General features: G+C 48.1%; 1 protein-coding gene across 14 annotated transcripts in view; it reads right to left on the reverse strand.

Moving 5' to 3' along the window:
* EXOC1 (exocyst complex component 1) overlaps positions 1-16,733 on the reverse strand; it is a 330,473-nt gene extending 313,740 nt beyond the window's left edge. For 6 of the 14 annotated variants that reach the window (XM_085642061.1, XM_085642058.1, XM_085642065.1 and 3 more), the window contains exon 1: positions 16,588-16,717. In XM_085642061.1, coding sequence (XP_085498187.1) covers positions 16,588-16,682 — 95 coding nt within the window. In that variant the 5' untranslated portion in view covers positions 16,683-16,717. Of the gene's footprint in view, positions 1-10,538; positions 10,624-14,977; positions 14,997-16,587 lie in introns of those variants that run through there. The other 8 variants (XM_085642070.1, XM_085642069.1, XM_085642068.1 and 5 more) reach the window with 4 other exon arrangements.
* Between the last annotated feature and the right edge of the window lie 908 nt (positions 16,734-17,641).

Below are 17,641 nucleotides of genomic sequence, written 5' to 3' on the forward strand. Positions count from 1 at the left end.
CACTGCACCCGTCCTCCGTGGGTCCCCTGTGTCACTACTTTGGGTGGTTCCTTGGGGTCCCAGCGATTCTACATGCTCTAGGCACTGTGTCTAGTCAAGTCGTGGTTGTTATACCACTTTTAGTATATGGTTTGGTCTACCCCTGGAGCCCACTGTGTATTGTGCTTTTTACTGTCGTTCTAGTGATTTAATCTTGTGTGTTTTGTTCTCTAATCTCATAAAGAGGTTAGTAGAGAGTGTTTAGTAACAGATACATATATTTTATATATTTCTTGTGTGGTTCTCCTTTCATTTGGTCATTCAGGATACACTGGTAAAACAAACTGCTTTACATTCCTTCGAGACTTAGCCTGAAGGCTGCTCTCCATAGTTACCACAAGGATAGCTTTCAATGAAGGTTGTCTTTAACCTAATCATCAATAAGGGCTGTTTGGACAGGTACAAGGTGCCCACTTTAATTAGTGGACAGCATATACCAGGCCACCTTCTCACAGTTACCATGTTTAGGGTGGAGAGCAATCAATCAAGCATTTGTAAAGTGCGCTACTAACCCGTGAGGGTCTCAAGGTGCTGGGGTGGGGGGGTGGGGGGAAGCAGTTCCTGGTCAAACAGCCAGGTTTTGAGGAATCTCCTGAAGGTCAGCAGGTCCTGGGTCTGTCGTAGGTAGATGGGGAGGGTGTTCCATGTCTTGGCGGCGAGGTGGGAGAAGGATCTGCCGCCGGTGGATCCGCGGGATGGTGGGGGGGGCCGTGGAGCAGGCGGTTGGGGGTCTAGAAGGTGAGTCGCTTGTTGAGGTATGCTGGTCTGGCGTCGTGGAGTGCTTTGTGAGCATGGGTGAGGAGCTTGAAGGTGATCCTCTTGTTGACGGGGAGCCAGTGCAGGTTCCTCAGGTGGGCGGTGATGTGGCTGTAGCAGGGGATGTCGAGGATGAGGCGTGCAGAGGCGTTCTGTATGCGTTGGAGTCTCTTCTGGAGTTTGGCCGTGGTTCCCGTAGAGAGGGCGTTGCCGTAGTCCAGTCTGCCGGTGACAAGGGCCTGGGTGACCGTTCTTCTGGTTCCGGAGGGGATCCATCTGTAGATCTTGCGAAGCATGCGGAGGGTGTTAAAGCAGGAGGAATAGACGGTGTTGACTTGTTGGGTCATTGACAGAGAGGAGTCCAGGATGAACCCCAGGTTGCGTGCATGGTTGGTGGGAGTCGGCGCCGTTCCAAGTGAGTCCGGCCACCAGGAGTCATCCCAAGTGGAGGGGGTGGAGCCAAGGATGAGGACCTCCGTCTTGTCCAAGTTCAATTTCAGGCGACTGCTCTTCAGCCATTCGGCGACGGCCTTCATCCCTTCGTGGAAGTTGGTTTTGGCGGTGGTGGGGTCTTTGGTGAGGGAGAGGATCAGCTGGGTGTCGTCGGTGTACGAGACTATGTTGAGGTCGTGCGATCGGACGATGTTGAGGGTCGGGCTGAGAGATGATACTCGGGGTACGCCGCAGGTGATCTTGGTGGTCGGATCGGAATGGAGGGAGGCGTATTCTCTGGGTTCTGTCGCTGAGGAAGGAGGTGATCCAGTCCAGGGCTTTGTCGCGGATCCCTGCGTTGTAGAGGCATGTGCGAAGGGTGTGGTGGCAGACTGTGTCAAAGGCAGCAGAGAGGTCCAGGAGGATGAGGGCCACAGTTTTGCCGTTGTCCAGCAAGGCCCTGATGTCATTGGTGGCAGCTATGAGGGCAGTTTCGGTGCAGTGGTTGCTCTGGAATGCGGATTGGGACGAGTCCAGGGTGTTGTTCTCTTCAAGGAATTGGGTCAGTTGTCTGTTGACGATCTTCTCGATGACTTTCACCGGGAACGGGAGCAGGGAGATGGGCCGAAAGTTCTTGAGGTCCTTTGGATTTGCCTTGGGTTTCTTGAGTAGGGTGTTGATCTCTGCGTGTTTCCAGCTTTCTGGGAAGGTGGCGGTCTGGAATGAGATGTTGAAGATCTTACGGCGGAGATGGGGTGCGATGATGGAGCTCGCTTTGTTGAAGATGCGATGGGGGCAGGGGTCTGATTTTGAACCGGAGTGGATGGTCTTGATGGTGTCTTCGTCGTTGACATGGTTCCAGGAGGTCAGGCGGCCGGTGTGACTGGGGGGTGGTGGGTCTGGAGTGTCGGCAGCTGTGGGAGAGGCCTGGGAGTTGAAGCTTTCGTGGATGTCTGCGATCTTGCGGTGGAAGAAGGTTGCTAGAGAGTCGCAGAGGTCTTGTGACGGCAGGATGTCGTTGGAGCTGGAGCTGGGGTTGGCGAGTTCCTTCACGGTGTTGAAGAGCTCTTTGCTGTTGTGTGCGTTGTTGTTGATGCGTTCCTTGAAGGAGGTCCTTTTGGCCATTCAAATGAGTTGGTGGTGTCTGCGGCTGGCGTTCTTGAGGGCTGCATGGTTGTCCGGTGTTTGCTTGTGGCGCCATTTCTTCTCTAGTCTTCGGCAGGTCTGCTTGGATGTCTGGAGGTCGGCGGTGAAGCAGATGGCTCATCTATCGGTGCGTCTGTTTGAGGGTTTCTTGACAGGAGGCGAGAGTGTTGGCGCAGTCATCGATCCATTGCCTGAGGTTGCGGGCGGCTGTGTCGGTGTAGGTATAGTTGGTTGGTGGGTCTCGGGCGAGGGTGGTGATTAGCTGGTCTTCTGTGGCCTTGTTCCAGCTGCGGTGGGAGATTCTTTGCTGGTGGTTGTGTGCGGTGGTTTTCATGTAGGAGAAATGGATGCAGCGGTGGTCGGTCCAGTGGAGTTCGGTGGTGTGGCTGAAGGTGACGTGGCTGCTGGCGGAGAAAATAGGGTCGAACGCATGTCCGGCGGAGCAGGTGGGTGTCGTGACGAGCTGTTTGAGGCAGAGGTTGGCGAGGTTGTCCATTAGTGTGGTGGAGTTGCTGTCGTTGGTGTTTGAGGTGGAAGTTCAGGTCTCTGAGGAGGATGTAGTCTGTGGAGGCCAGGGCGTACGAGCTGACGGCGTCTGTGATGGAGTCGATGAACTGTGGCCGGTGTCCGGGGGGGGGGGGGGGGGGGGGGGGGGGAAGAGGGGGGGGTCTGTACACGAGGGTTCCTCTGAGGGTGGTGTTGGGATTGATGTGGATCTGGAAGTGCAGGTGTTCGGCGGTGCTGAGTGTGCCTTCGGTGTTGGTTGAGATTCTGAGGGTGTTTCTGTGGACGATGGCGAGTCTGTTGGTGCGGTCCCTGCGGGTCATCTTGTAACCATCCAGGATGGCTATGGCAACGTCGGGTGCCGATGAGGTGTTCATCCAGGTCTCTGTCAGGAAAGCGACATCTGGGGAGGATTGACGGCATGCCTGTGGACGGAGCGGGTGTTAAGCAGTATGCATCTGAGGTGGTTGTTGCCTGCTTTGGTGGGGGGGGCAGGACGTGCTGGTGTACGCTGGCTGGTGAAGTTGCAGTATCGGCAGGTGAATGGTCCGTGGGTGTGCCTCGGGGTGACCTGGAAGCAGGCGGTAGATCGGCCGGTGTGGAGTGCGTGGAGGAGGTTGGCATCGTAGCAACATCTGGCATTGTGGCGCTCGTGGGGGCCAGGGGTCCTGGCGCTGGTCGCGGTCCGGCGCAGACGGGCTTGCCTTAGGCACGCCAGCGGTGCGCCTGTGGCGCGCAGCCGCCGCACGACCACACAGTGGCTGCCATTAAGTAGGGGAGTGGGCGGGACAGTAGGTAGGGAGGCGGGAAACGGGGCTGAGACGGGGGCCGGGCCGCAGGGAACAGTGGTGGTAGAGGGGAGAAGGGGAGAGATACAACACGAAGCCCAAATAGCAGGGCACTAAACAATACAAGATAACAGTATACAATACAAATGAAGGCAGGGATAAATTAAATTAAAATGGGGCACTAGAGGCAAAAACCACACGGGGCGCTGAAGGAAAGGTACCGCTGGGTGCGAGCTGCAGGCGTGAACACCAGACTGCAGGAGTGCTCAGAACGCTGCCCTAACACGTGGAGCTGCCGGGGATAGTGCTGACCTGGACCAGGGGTCTAGGAGTCACACGCGCTCCCCCGCAGCGGCCACCATTAAGTAGGGGAGGGGGGTGGGACAGCACAAGTACTTTAGCACAGATGAGCAGTAGTAAAGTGCACAGAGTGCAAAAGCTGCAAAAACAAGTACAAAGAATTGAGGGAGGCAGGCAAAAAAAATGTTGGGGGAAGACCACCCTAATGCTGTCAGGTCTAACAGCCATGCACTCTCATGTAGTGCATAGTGAAATGCCACAAACAAAACTTGAGAAAGAGGAGTTCCAAGTCATCAGCAGAGGATGGAGACAACTCAAGACTAGAGAGGAAGGCCACCAATAAAAAAAGAAAAGAACGATGATTGAGAAGAAAGCCAAACTATGGTCATAAAAATGCGATTGACAGAATACCAGAGTAATGGAAGAAAAAGGCTGAGTGAAAGCCCCTATGAGTATTTTATACATATAATTATATTAAAATACAAGCATTGGCAAAGCCAGTAGGTTTTGTCTAAGCATAATCTATTGGTTTGTCATATTGGACAGCAGTTGAACTTCTGTGCTAGATCGCTTAAAAGTAAAACGCTATGACACTGTCAATGCTGGCCGCGTCATATAGCTTTTTTTTTTAATTTTTTTTTTTTATTTTAAGCCATGTTCCACAGCAGGAACAACTGCTATGAAACATGTAAATAAGAAGTGTCAAAGCCAATAGATTTTGCATAGGTGAAACCTATTGGCTTTGCCAATTTGCAGTGAAGCATAAATACATAGGACATGTTGAGGTGCTGGGAAGGAGGGAGGGAGGGAGCAGAGAGAACGGATATTGGGAGGGGGTGGGAAGCAACAGCAGGAGGGAGGCACAAATACAAAAAGACACAAGGATGAGCGGGAAGGAGGGAGACAGCAGAGAGAATGGACAGAGTGGGAAACACCAGGAGGTGGGTATAAATATAAAACGACACACAGAGGTGTGGGGGAGGAAGCAGTGAGAATGGACAGCAGGAGGGTTGGAAAACAACCATGTGGGACGTGTGGGAAGCAACAGCGGGAGGTGGTAGGAAGCACCAACAATGGCCAGTGGGAGGTGCTGGGGTGACGAAAGCAAGACATGGGAGCTGGACACGACTGCAGAATTATTAACTCTCGAAGACAGCAAGTGCAAAAATGTTAAAAAGTACCTGAAAGAAGCCTGTGGCCAGTGGAAGGACACTGGCCACAGCCAGAAAAATGCACTTGGTCCAAGCTCCACGACAGACACAAGCTAAAGACTCAACACTGATGTAAGAAGGAGCAGGAGGAGCTGACCAATCAGAATTAAGGCACCAAAAGCTATGTGGGAGCCAACCAGCTGTAAGTAATGGACGCACTCAAATCCCCTTTTAGGGTTTTTCATCATTTACAACAGATTCTGCTAGCACTGCGGAAGTGCTGTGTAGGCGAAACCTTAAAAAGGACAGTGCTAAGCCAGACCTAAATATAACCTCAGTACTATCAATTTTTTATTTTTTTATTTTAATTAATCAATCAGGTTTTATAAAGCATAGCAAATCACCCGTGATGGTCTCAAGGCGCTAGAGTTGCTATCTGCTTCGCAGAGAAAGAAGTGAAAAACGAGCGAAAAGCAGGACAAAGCACTCAGGTTAAATGGGGAGGAAGCAGAAGGGTGGTGCAGCAGCACATGAGAGCTTGGCCTGCTCAATGGGGTCGTGCTGCGTCCTCCATTAAGTAGGTCCTGGGAGGGAGGGAGAGAGAAACGGAGGGCTAGGCAGGAGGCGGGGAAATGGGCAGCAGGCAGGAGAGGGAAAGGAGGAGAAAAAACAAGGAGAAGCAGTGAAAAACGAGGGAAAAGTAGGAAAAAGCACTCAGACAAGCATTGGCATAGCCAACAGGTCTCGCCTTTGGGACCTTATAAGTGTTTAGATAGGCAAACTTTGCACATTATCCCCCACTTATTTGCAATGCAATCGGTCTAGCTTTTGGGACCTTATAAGTATTTAGCCATGCAGCAGGCTAATATTTGTCGGGATCCTGAATGAGTCAGTTTAATTCAGACCTGTAAACATCACCTTATGTTTAGCCTTAGCCTGTCTCCTACGACTCTCCCCACTTTAGCCTCTTTGTCCTTAGCTTTGTATCCACACCACTGTTTTGGCTATGCCCGTTCAATACCTATGGTTGTGGACCACTGCAACTCAGTCAACTTCACTCCCTCACCCGCCCCAGGTGAAAGCTAATCTACCAGTGCCTGATCATCGCACGCTGCGAGCCTCCCATTCCCTGACCCATGTTCTACACCGGACCATGGCTCACAGGTTATCTGGCTACTTTGTTGGCTCGCCTCTCCTGTTAAGGTATCTCTAATCTGTAAACAAACAGTGTCCACTGCTTTCTTTCACTACACCACTGTCTCACAACATTGACAACAATATTAGCACTCTGACACAACCTTGGAGGCTTTGTCTAGGTTATAGTCCCATCAATATTTGTGCCCATACTTTAATATGTTGTTTTCAGATAGCTTGTTACCCTATCCTGCAAGTCTTTTGATCTATACTAGTGATGCGCGCATTCTAATGTATATGCACATTGCCATTTAGTCCCTTAGAACCAGCCTGAATAGATACGTACCTCTCTCCATGGTGCTCAGTACTCCCTTCTGTTTGAGCCGAGGCTCGAACTTATTTTCCAGCTTCAAAGTCGGCAGTTTTGCCCGTAGGCCACATCCGGTACTGATTTTATGAACAGTGATTCGCCACCGTCAGCTTGGACCAGGGCCCCTGCTATGCACAGGCAGTGTGGGTAGCTGCTTAGAGCCCTGCGCTCAATCCCTCAACATGGGGCCCTGCACCAGTACACCACAGCCGGCCACGGTATACCGGTTGTCTTGCTCATCTAATTGAGAGCAAGGTTGTAAAGGCGAGAAGAGGCACGGAATGAAAGTATTTATTCCAATTGTCCTTTTACAACCCCCTGGTGAGAAATAACAGTGTGCGTACTTTCAACACCAGCTCTGCATTGTTAATGGCCCACAACATTCTACGTTCCAACAATACATCACAGCAGGAGTGAGACATCATCATGCTGTTTAAGCAATTCCTTTGTACAAGACACACCAGGATAAAAAACAAAAAACAGGATTAACAAGACTTCCGGAGCAACAGAGGTTTTTTTTTTCGGTGCACCCGAGGGACGTAACTTCCGGGATGCCTGTGCACTATTTTATACATGCATTTGCAATGCAATATGACTTGCATTTACGCGAGACGTATTGCATTAAAAATGTGAGTGCGAGCGTGAAAGAAGGCACAAACAGGAGTGGGGTGGTGAGGGGTTGGCGAAAAATCGGACTGCGTAAGGGGGCGGGGGACAGGGAAAAAAAATAATGTTGAGTAAAGGGTCCAATAGCCTTGGATGTGTACAAATTACGCCATGGACTTTAGGAGGAGGAGGGACTAACAAGGGAAGAACCAATCAGAAGGCAGCATTTACGATGGCACCCAAACAAAAAATGGGCGGAGCTTACGCGAAGCTTCCCCGCTAAAGTATAAACAATATGGCTCGCAAAGAGAGCAACGCATGAGGGCTGCAACGCTAGGCGAGACCCAAAAAACGGGGTAAGGAAGGATAAACCAGTAAAAATAAGGCAAAAGCGGGGAAAAAGCACTCTAGAAAACGGGGAAGAAGCAGAGAGGTGCAGCAGCATGGGAGGGCTAGGCCTGGAGCATGCTCAATACTGTGGGAAATGGTCAACTCTAGAGACTCAATGGAACAAGTTTCAGAACACGCTAAATTAATGATGCTCATAATTAGCTTTTTTCCAGCAGTTGTGGCTTCTTGCTTAGGTCAACATAATTCGCTTTGTTCAAGTTTTAACACTGTAAATTTGTAAAGGAGAATGTGAGCTGCACGTAGCTGCAGCAACTTTCCTGTTACTGTGCTCTGAATGCAGGCGTATTAACAGCAAGTCACCTTGGTGAAAAGCAGGGATCATAGAAAGGAGTTAGAGAAACATTTAGCATCTAACAGACCAAACAAAACAAATGGCAATGGCAATAGGCCTGACTTTAACGGAATGTAATAGGGTAATGCGAAGCATTGCAAGTAGATAGCATGGGAATGAACATGTATTTGTGTGGTAGCAAAGAACAGTAGAATGATATTAGTGTAGGTTAAAAGATAAAATGATAGTTGCACGGGCTAGCCAGACCTAAAATTCCATACCCTCCTTCCATATGTGCAGTGGCCAGAGACAAACACCATCATTTATCTAGAAATCTAAAACACTTTAATAGTATTACAATGTCATGTTTGTGCCTTTGATAAATAAACAAAATAATCAAAGCTGGGTGGAGAGGAGAGCAAGCACTTTTCTTTGGAAGCACACAACTTCTGCCCAATCAAACCATGCACTTCCGGGTCCCAACATATAGGCGGGCCCAAAGCACTTACTGGTGAGTCTCACGTAATTGTCTGGCGACAGCTTCGCTATCAAGCCAAATCATAAAAACTGCCGATACATGCTCTCCCCTTTTTTTGGGGGAGGAAGTTAGGGGGGGGGGGGTCGAACTGTTGTCACTCCACTGCCTGTGCTGCACACAACAACTCCATAGAGGGCTGGCATGCTGCATGTGTGGCTGTGTCTCCAAACGAAATACCTTCTTGTGCGATTCTAATGTACACAGACAAAAAGTTGATACCACTGCAAAGACCAGATGATTATCCATTGTCTGAGGGCAAAAATGTGAATGACACTGACAAGCATTGGCAAAACCAATAAGTTGGGTATTGGCCTCTAGACTTTTGGCTTTGTCAGTGTTTCTTTTGTCACGATTTTTGCAAAACGTTATTGTTGAGGAAGCTGCTGGGCTCTTGTGTAGCAAAAAAAATGTTTCATACTTTTTTGGTCTCAAAAATCACACATTGCCTTTGTAGTCCCAGAATGCCATCACTCACAGTGTAGTTAGCCGATGGCTGAAGTGGGCAAATCCACAGCCTAATACTGTAGTGGACAGAAGAAAGTGTGTCACAAAAGCAGACCAAAGCATAAAGTAGACTGGCTGAAAACCATTATAAGTGTATTAAATGTATAATTTTTAATAAAATCGAAAGGTCTTGGCTAACACCAGACACAACTGAGCACTGGCAAAGACAATGCAACTGGCCTTGGCAAGCCGGTGATTTTTTAATGTATTTTTCTTTGAATATTTGCAATAGACATTAAAACTGTAAAGGCAATAAAACGTCAAATTGTCTATAGGTCGCATGCATATGTTTGCAATTAAAAAGTCAGTAAAAATGACATCACAATACATAAAATAAAAAGGAATGATAGCAGAAATTAATGCAGAGAATGGCCTATCAGCCCTGGCACTTAAGCAGGCATATTTCCAAGTAGCGGTGAACAAGTGGAAACGGAAAAGTCCATCACTCACAGTGAACAGAGCCAATGACAGAAGTGGCTGACCCACTGCCCTGTACTGTAGTGTAGGCTGTGATGCGTGGAATTAAACTATGAATGACACCTGGACTAATGGCTGAGAAGGGTTAGCCAAAAGCTAATCTGTGTATATGCATATGTATGTTTTTTTTTTTGGGTGGGGGTAGAGGGGGCATGAGACTGGAATGTTGCTAATGGGATCTATAGGTCAGTCCTAAAAAGCTAACGGTTGGAGGTGACCGACTACTACTCTGCTCAATCCTGACTATAAGCATAACCACAATGTGAGTGAAACTTTCAACAAAACATTGGCTATAGGGGACTACCTCAACCCCCCCCGTCTATGTACTGCTTTGTTTTTGGTGTTTTTATTTATTACAAAAGATAAAGACAGACCCAATAACTGATTAAGTGTGTGGAACTTGGGGACAGTGGAACTTATCAAAAAACCATCTGGTCACACAGAGGTGCGATTCTGACCTGGATGCACACACCTCTTCCAAGACTACACTCACTCACACAGCCTGTACATTTACACATACCCACTGACAGTGGCCAGGCACACACACGTACACATAGCGCACAGGACAACATAGCAGCCATGCTGTCCCACTTCCCGTGCGACACCTTCATCCTCTCCTGACCTTTTACCAAACAGTTAGAACATCTAGGTCTACGTATATAATGGAAAGCATAAACTACCAACTAGGAGTGCCAGCATGCAGAGTTCTGTTTTGAGAAATATCAGGACTAGGTGTCACACGTTAAGTGCACACTTGACAACTCTGGAGAGAGCACAAAGACCGCTGACACACTCCCACACACATAATAACATGGTTAACAGGGCACCACTTCTTTCCTCCCTGCGACATTACACAGACATTAGCACACATAGCCATCACATCAAGATGCCCACAGGTAAGCATTTTGGGAGCAAAATCCATTTACAAAAAAAACTGAAAACCCCAGTACTGGCATGGTAATATCACGTACAGCTTGTGCATATTGTTCACCTCCCCGAAACACTATTCTGAATTCAGTTATCAACAAGTACTTTCTAAACGAGACATGGACTTAAAAGACTTAACGATGACAAAATGACAATGGAAGTAGAGCCACATAAGGATCAATACCTGCACTGGGAGAGTCCGGTGCACGGTACAGCTCCGGAACAGTGTCGCCGCCCTGTCCGAAACAAGCCCTCCCACTTCTAGAACCAGAAAACAAGCGCGAATACTAGCAAAAGAAGTCCAAAACAAACCCAGCCCCCAATCAAATAACAAAGCTTCAATGGCTGGACAAGAAACGAAAAATTCTCCTGAATGAAGCATTGTTAAAATACGTTTAGCGTGTTTTAAAACCATAACTAATAATTATTGGTTGAAAAATAGTAGACAAACAGTAAAGAAAGTTAAATATAGAAATGTAAAATGTGTGCGTTAAGGACTTGAAGTCAACCTTTTATTCTGACACGATTCTTCTTTTTTAAGGACAATTATTCTTATTTGACGTTTTTATTTGTAGTTTGATACACGTTTTCTAAATTGCATACGTGTGTAAGTATTTGTTAAATAAATATAGGCTATGGTTCGACAGGATAGAGAGAAGCACCCCATTATAAGATGGACACAACCGTTTCCTTGTCTGGTGCTGCTTGTTTCGATGCGTTCAGTGGAGCTAGAGGGAAGCGCAAGATCTGATAGGTGCATCTATTGGATAGTACTTATAAAAACACCCGTCCGCTTCCGTAACAGCAGCTGGTGCGGAAGTTCCAATGGGGAAGGAAAAACGATAGCAGTCTTTGACGAGCAGAAACTGCAAGAGATGATGATCCTAGAATAGAACGGAAGCGACCTGAGGGAAATGCTAAGAGGGTCATGGGGCATTCTTTTAACTGTTGGCAATGCAGTTTAATGCTCACATGTGCCAGTTTATATTCATTCGGTATTTATCATCGTAATTTTATGTACACCTTCAAAGTTTTTAGATGGCTTATGTGTGGCATTTTCATTGTTTCAGTGGATTTGTGAGTGACATTCTACTGCCAATTGTGTGGCACTTTGAGTGTCTCTTTCTTTCGAGTAAAACCTACCAATCAAGTCCACGTAAGTAGATCACTATCAGAAATGACCCACTTTTGAACAATTAGAATCTTTTAAAACCTTGAAATTGCTACAAAATCCTTGAAATGGATATCAGTGCTTACTTAGTGCTTAGTTAATCTTATCCCAGTGTTGGACTGACCTCTGTCGTGCATCACAGATTGCTTCTGCTCAAAGTTACTCAAATCCTAAATCACCTGAGAGGTCAGCAACATGAAGGCAAGCCAGGTGCCCTCAACTTGCCAGTGACTGAGTCAGGCTTAACACCAGTGGCCCTGGGTGATGTTGAGTTGGACTGGCGTTGACTGCATCAAGATCCTCTGCCAGGGAACACACTGCAGCTTTGAGAGGCCGCTTCAACTGTCTCGTTGATGATTTTTAAGCTGCACTGCTGTTTTTCCATTCATTATTCACGGATTCCCGATGAACGAATAATGGTTGTCCGTACTACATATAGACATCTTTTATTAAAGATTAATTTTCTGGTGTGACAGATTGCCACAACGTCATGCTTTTAATCGGTTTCCTCGACTGGCACTAAAGGCAGGAAGCACATCCTATAAATTGGGTTGTTGGTTTATGGGGTGTGAGCCCTGGTCAAGCAGCAACCACAGTCCTACTCAGGGTAAGGTAGAAGCAACCCCAAATTAACCTGTGATCACCCTCTGGTAACTTCTCACAGAAGTCAGGCTTAACCTGAAGGCAATGTGTAAAGTATTTGTGCAACACTTCAAGCACTAACACACATTGGCATAGTGAATAGGTCTCGCTTTTGGGACCTAATAAGTGTTTAGCCAGAGCTATAGGCTTTGCAATGTCTTTAAGCTATGTTGTTGAGCAGCGTGACTGCAGTGCAGCATGTTGAAAAGCTATAATAAAAAAGTGTTTTAAGCATTTTTAAAATAAAGGAAGCACATATACGCTAATGTAAAAACAATGATTTTAACAAACACCATGAACGTTGGTAGGGCTGGGGATGAAGCAAGCACTGGTGCCTATGACAATGTATGTTCAGAAATCACGCCAAAAGTAGAAACATTCCCAAAAGAAAGCGATGAAAACATCAGGAGAGGGAAACAAAGAAAGGGGGGGGGAAAGCTGACTTGGAAGCCGGCTAGGCAGGGAGGGTGTGAAGAAATATTCCCTGAAGGGTATTAATATTTGAATCCACTCGGCTGAGAGACGCCACCTGAAATGTAAATTCTCCAGATACACGTTTTCTAAATTGCATACGTATGTAAGTATTTGTTAAATATAGGCTATGGTTCGACAGGATAGAGAGAAGCACCCCATTATAAAATGGACACAACCGTTTCCTTGTCTGGTGCCGCTTGTTTCGATGCGTTCAGTGGAATTAGAGGGAAGCGCAAGATCTGATAGGTGCATCTATTGGATAGTACTTATAAAAACACCCGTCCGCTTCCGTAACAGCAGCTGGTGCGGAAGTTCCAATGGGGAAGGAAAAACGATAGCAGTCTTTGACGAGCAGAAACTGCAAGAGATGATGATCCTAGAATAGAACGGAAGCGACCTGAGGGAAATGCTAAGAGGGTCATGGGGCATTCTTTTAACTGTTGGCAGTGCAGTTTAATGCTCACATGTGCCAGTTTATATTCATTCGGTTTTTAACATCGTTATTTTATGTATACCTTCAAAGTTTTTAGATGGCTTATGTGTGGCATTTTCATTGTTTCAGTGGATTTGTGAGTGACATTCTACTGCCAATTGTGTGGCACTTTGAGTGTCTCTTTCTTTCGAGTAAAACCTACCAATCAAGTCCACGTAAGTAGATCACTATCAGAAATGACCCACTTTTGAACAATTAGAATCTTTTAAAACCTTGAAATTGCTACAAAATCCTTGAAATGGATATCAGTGCTTACTTAGTGCTTAGTTAATCTTATCCCAGTGTTGGACTGACCTCTGTCGTGCATCACAGATTGCTTCTGCTCAAAGTTACTCAAATCCTAAATCACCTGAGAGGTCAGCAACATGAAGGCAAGCCAGGTGCCCTCAACTTGCCAGTGACTGAGTCAGGCTTAACACCAGTGGCCCTGGGTGATGTTGAGTTGGACTGGCTTTGACTGCATCAAGATCCTCTGCCAGGGAACACACTGCAGCTTTGAGAGGCCGCTTCAACTGTCTCGTTGATGATTTTTAAGCTGCACTGCTGTTTTTCCATTCATTATTCACTGATTCCTGATGAACGAATAATGGTTGTCCGTACTACATATAGACATCTTTTATTAAAGATTAATTTTCTGGTGTGACAGATTGCCACAACGTCATGCTTTTAATCTGTTTCCTCGACTGGCACTAAAGGCAGGAAGCACATCCTATAAATTGGGTTGTTGGTTTATGGGGTGTGAGCCCTGGTCAAGCAGCAACCACAGTCCTACTCAGGGTAAGGTAGAAGCAACCCCAAATTAACCTGTGATCACCCTCTGGTAACTTCTCACAGAAGTCAGGCTTAACCTGAAGGCAATGTGTAAAGTATTTGTGCAACACTTCAAGCACTAACACACATTGGCATAGTGAATAGGTCTCGCTTTTGGGACCTAATAAGTGTTTAGCCAGAGCTATTGGCTTTGGCAATGTCTTTAAGCTATGTTGTTGAGCAGCGTGACTGCAGTGCAGCATGTTGAAAAGCTATAATAAAAAAGTGTTTTAAGCATTTTTAAAATAAAGGAAGCACATATACGCTAATCTAAAAACAATGATTTTAACAAACACCATGAACATGGCAAGGTTGGTAGGGCTGGGGATGAAGCAAGCACTGGTGCCTATGACAATGTATGTTCAGAAATCACCCCAAAAGTAGACACATTCCCAAAAGAAAGCGATGAAAACATCAGGAGAGGGAAACAAAGGAAGCGGGGGGGGGGGGGGGAAGCTGACTTGGAAGCCGGCTAGGCAGGGAGGGTGTGAAGAAATATTCCCTGAAGGGTATTAATATTTGAATCCACTCGGCTGAGAGACGCCACCTGAAATGTAAATTCTCCAGATGACGGATGACAGGACAGATTAATAGCAGCAGAAGTGGATGAAATGAAGTCCAATTGTAATACGATACAAGTTGATTGAGCAAAATGAGATATAATTTGTTCAGGGCATGTGCCATTGAGCTGCGTCTTGAGCGCAGCTGTTGCTATGACTGGAAATGCTGGTGACACAAGGATATGGTGGCGCACCTCCGTACTCAATCCGCCCCAGCCAAAGGGGGTCAGCGAGCCACAACTTACAAGGGCGAGTTAATAGCTGTGGGATCGAACTTGTGACACTTGTTACAGGCCATTTCCTGCTGCCTGAGCATTAATTTACCCAGCTGTAACAAGCAGCTTCAACTTTCCATGCGCCACCCAAATTGGGATGGGTGAAAGGGGGATGCTGCCGGGCAAGACACCAAATAAGCAATTGAATATGGGAATGCATTATCTTATTGTGGCACTCCCAGAACTGCTTTCACTTACCTGATGTACCGATGGCTGGATCCAGAAGTACGCCTTGCTGATCTGCCTATCTGTGAGCCGGGGCATCCTGCAACAATAATTTACTCTCTCTTCACCACCCTCTTTTTTCATCGTGGCTCTCTGCTGCAACATGTGAGAAGCTCAACACTGGAACTAAGTGTTACATTGCAAGAGTGCTGCCTGGAAGCAGTCGCCCTTGAGCAAAAGGCAGTTAAAACCCATGACAGCCATAGTGGGAGCTACTGTGCTCAGACACAACAGCAGCATTTGCAAATTCCTGCCTCTAACGGCACAACGTATGCTTGAGTTCTGTTTTTTGTGTGCAAAACCATATCCAGCACAGCAATTTTGCAACCGGAAAGATAAACATAGAAATAGGCCGCTCATGTCTACATTTTGGGCAGATAAATACTCTCGTAAATGAATGCAGAATCCACGCCCAGCAGCACATTACCTCCTCGTTAGTCTTCCTCGCCACATGACTAACAAAGTGAGCTTCAGCTCCACACCAGAACCCTCCAAAGCAAAAATGTCAGCCTCCCATGCCTCCCATCCCTTCCCAATATGGCCAACAGCCTGTTTTTTTTTGTTCTGCCCTGCAGATTCTCCAGAGCATTTTCAATCAGGTAAGTTGGGACGAGGTCCTACTCCTGCAGGTCCCAGGGCCCTGGTTTGGAGGCCCTGCTCGAGCGGGCTCGGGTGCTGGTTCCCACACCTTCTGGCCCCCGCAGTGAACTTTGATTGTTGACGCCCTGCTCTAGCGGACTCTGGTGGTTGCTGGCGCCTGGGGTTTCCTTTGATCCCCCTTATTGCTTTCTGCCCTGCTATAGCGGGCTTTGTTGGGTCTCTGCTGTCTCACAGCCTGGCAGGTCTTTTCAGGGTGCCTTCGGCCCCCGGGACAGCTGCGGACCTGTGTGCCGAGTTTTACATTGCATGGAAACTCCACACAGAGGACTTGTGCATTCTTTGCATCGGTTGACGCTCATTCTGTTGAGACCCGGGTGGCTTTGTAATGTGGGTGCACTTGCTTTCACTCGTACACACGCTGCGTCCCCGAGCTCACGCAGCCCTGCTGGGCGGTTTTGCGATGATCAAGCGAATGATCCCCTGCCGTGGAGCTCCCGTCCCGTTGTCTCGCATCCAGGTGACGGGGCTGTGGCACGCGCTGCTTTCCGCCCCAGACCCGTGAGTGGCGTACAGTCGCCTTCTACTAAGCCGGCTCCATAGGCTGCTGCGCAAGCGGAACGTGAATCATTTTGGGGTACGTGACCCATTTTTGGGGCCGACAGTCTCTCCAGTGATATCGCTTGTTGCACTACAGTGCCGTGACATCTACACCATGGGTGTCCTGACGCACCGGCTTGCTGTACTCGCTGACTGAAATTAAGGCGATGTTTTTGTTTTTTACTGTCATGCAAAACCTCAACTTGTCAAATATGCACTTCGAGTCACCACTTCGCTTGGACGCTTTCAGCACTGGAACGCACATTGATTATGCCATAGTGCTCGCAACTACACCCTGTGGTTCCTGCCGCCCCCACGCCTTGGGGCGTTTCTGCCCGGCTTCTGCGGGCTCTGGCTGCCCGGGCAGGCTCTGCGGGGGGGCTTACCTTCCTGGCCCGGTTTTCTGTTGGGGGCTGCTGCTGTTGCCTCGGTGGGTCACGGTCCCAGGGGTTGCCGCGTATTCTCCCGTTCCTATGGCCATCGACTGTGCTTGGGGCCACCAGTGTTTCCAGTTAGTTAGGGACTTGCACTTGCGCATGCGCACCGCTTGTTTCTCCCGCTGCGTGTCTGTTTCCCTGGTTTTACTTGTGTCAGGGCTGTTGGTGGCTCTCGTTTTCTACAGTGCATCGGGTTCCACGTCCTCACATTTTGGTGGTTATTGTGTGTATCCTGGTGGGGTTTCCGACTCCGGTTATTGCCGTGGTCTGTGTTTCCCTTACTCCTCTCTTGGGAGGTGTGGGGTTATTTTTCCCACTCTGCGGGTGTTGAGCTTCCCCTCTTTTTCCTACGTGTTTTGGCCTGCTTCTGTGCGTGTGAAGGTGCAGGTAGATAGCCTTATGGCTAGTGCGGTCGTCCCAGGGGCTGGAATTGCCGGTTCGTATCTCGGCTTCGCCGCTCTGCTTCCCGTGCTTCTGGTCTATCCACTCTAAATTGTTCAGAGAATACAGCGTTGGCCGACCTTGGCTCTGGGGGACTAGGTTCCAGTCTCTGTACCGGAGCCCGACGTTCCGTGTCTCTGTGCACTTCACTTATATCTCCCAGTTTAATGGGTCATTGTTGGGGTGTCCTCTCTCTGCTTTCCGATGTGGGGGCCTGTGTTAGTAGGTCTCAGGCTCTTCTCTTGGCACCACTCAGCTTTCCTTTCATCTGTGGGTGTTGATTGTGGGCCTTTGGGTGGTAGTGGTCTTCTGTTCTTCGCTGCCCAGTTTCCTTTCTGGTTGTCCGTGCTCGTCAGGATCCCTGGTTAGGTACCCTGTTACGTGCACTGCTTGACACTGTATTGGGCCCTTCTGGGTTTCCGCGATCTTTTTTTCCTCTGAGTTCCGTGGGGTGATACTCAGTTCCTCTTGTTGAGCTGTGTTTTGCCATGTATGTGCTGGTTGTTCGCGCATTCTTGGGCCTTTGGCCCGGAGGGGTGTGCGTTTCCCCTTCCCAGGCTTC

The sequence above is a fragment of the Triturus cristatus genome, chromosome 2_2 (assembly GCF_964204655.1).
Source record: "Triturus cristatus chromosome 2_2, aTriCri1.1, whole genome shotgun sequence".
In the NCBI taxonomy this organism is placed as follows: Eukaryota; Metazoa; Chordata; class Amphibia; order Caudata; family Salamandridae; genus Triturus; species Triturus cristatus.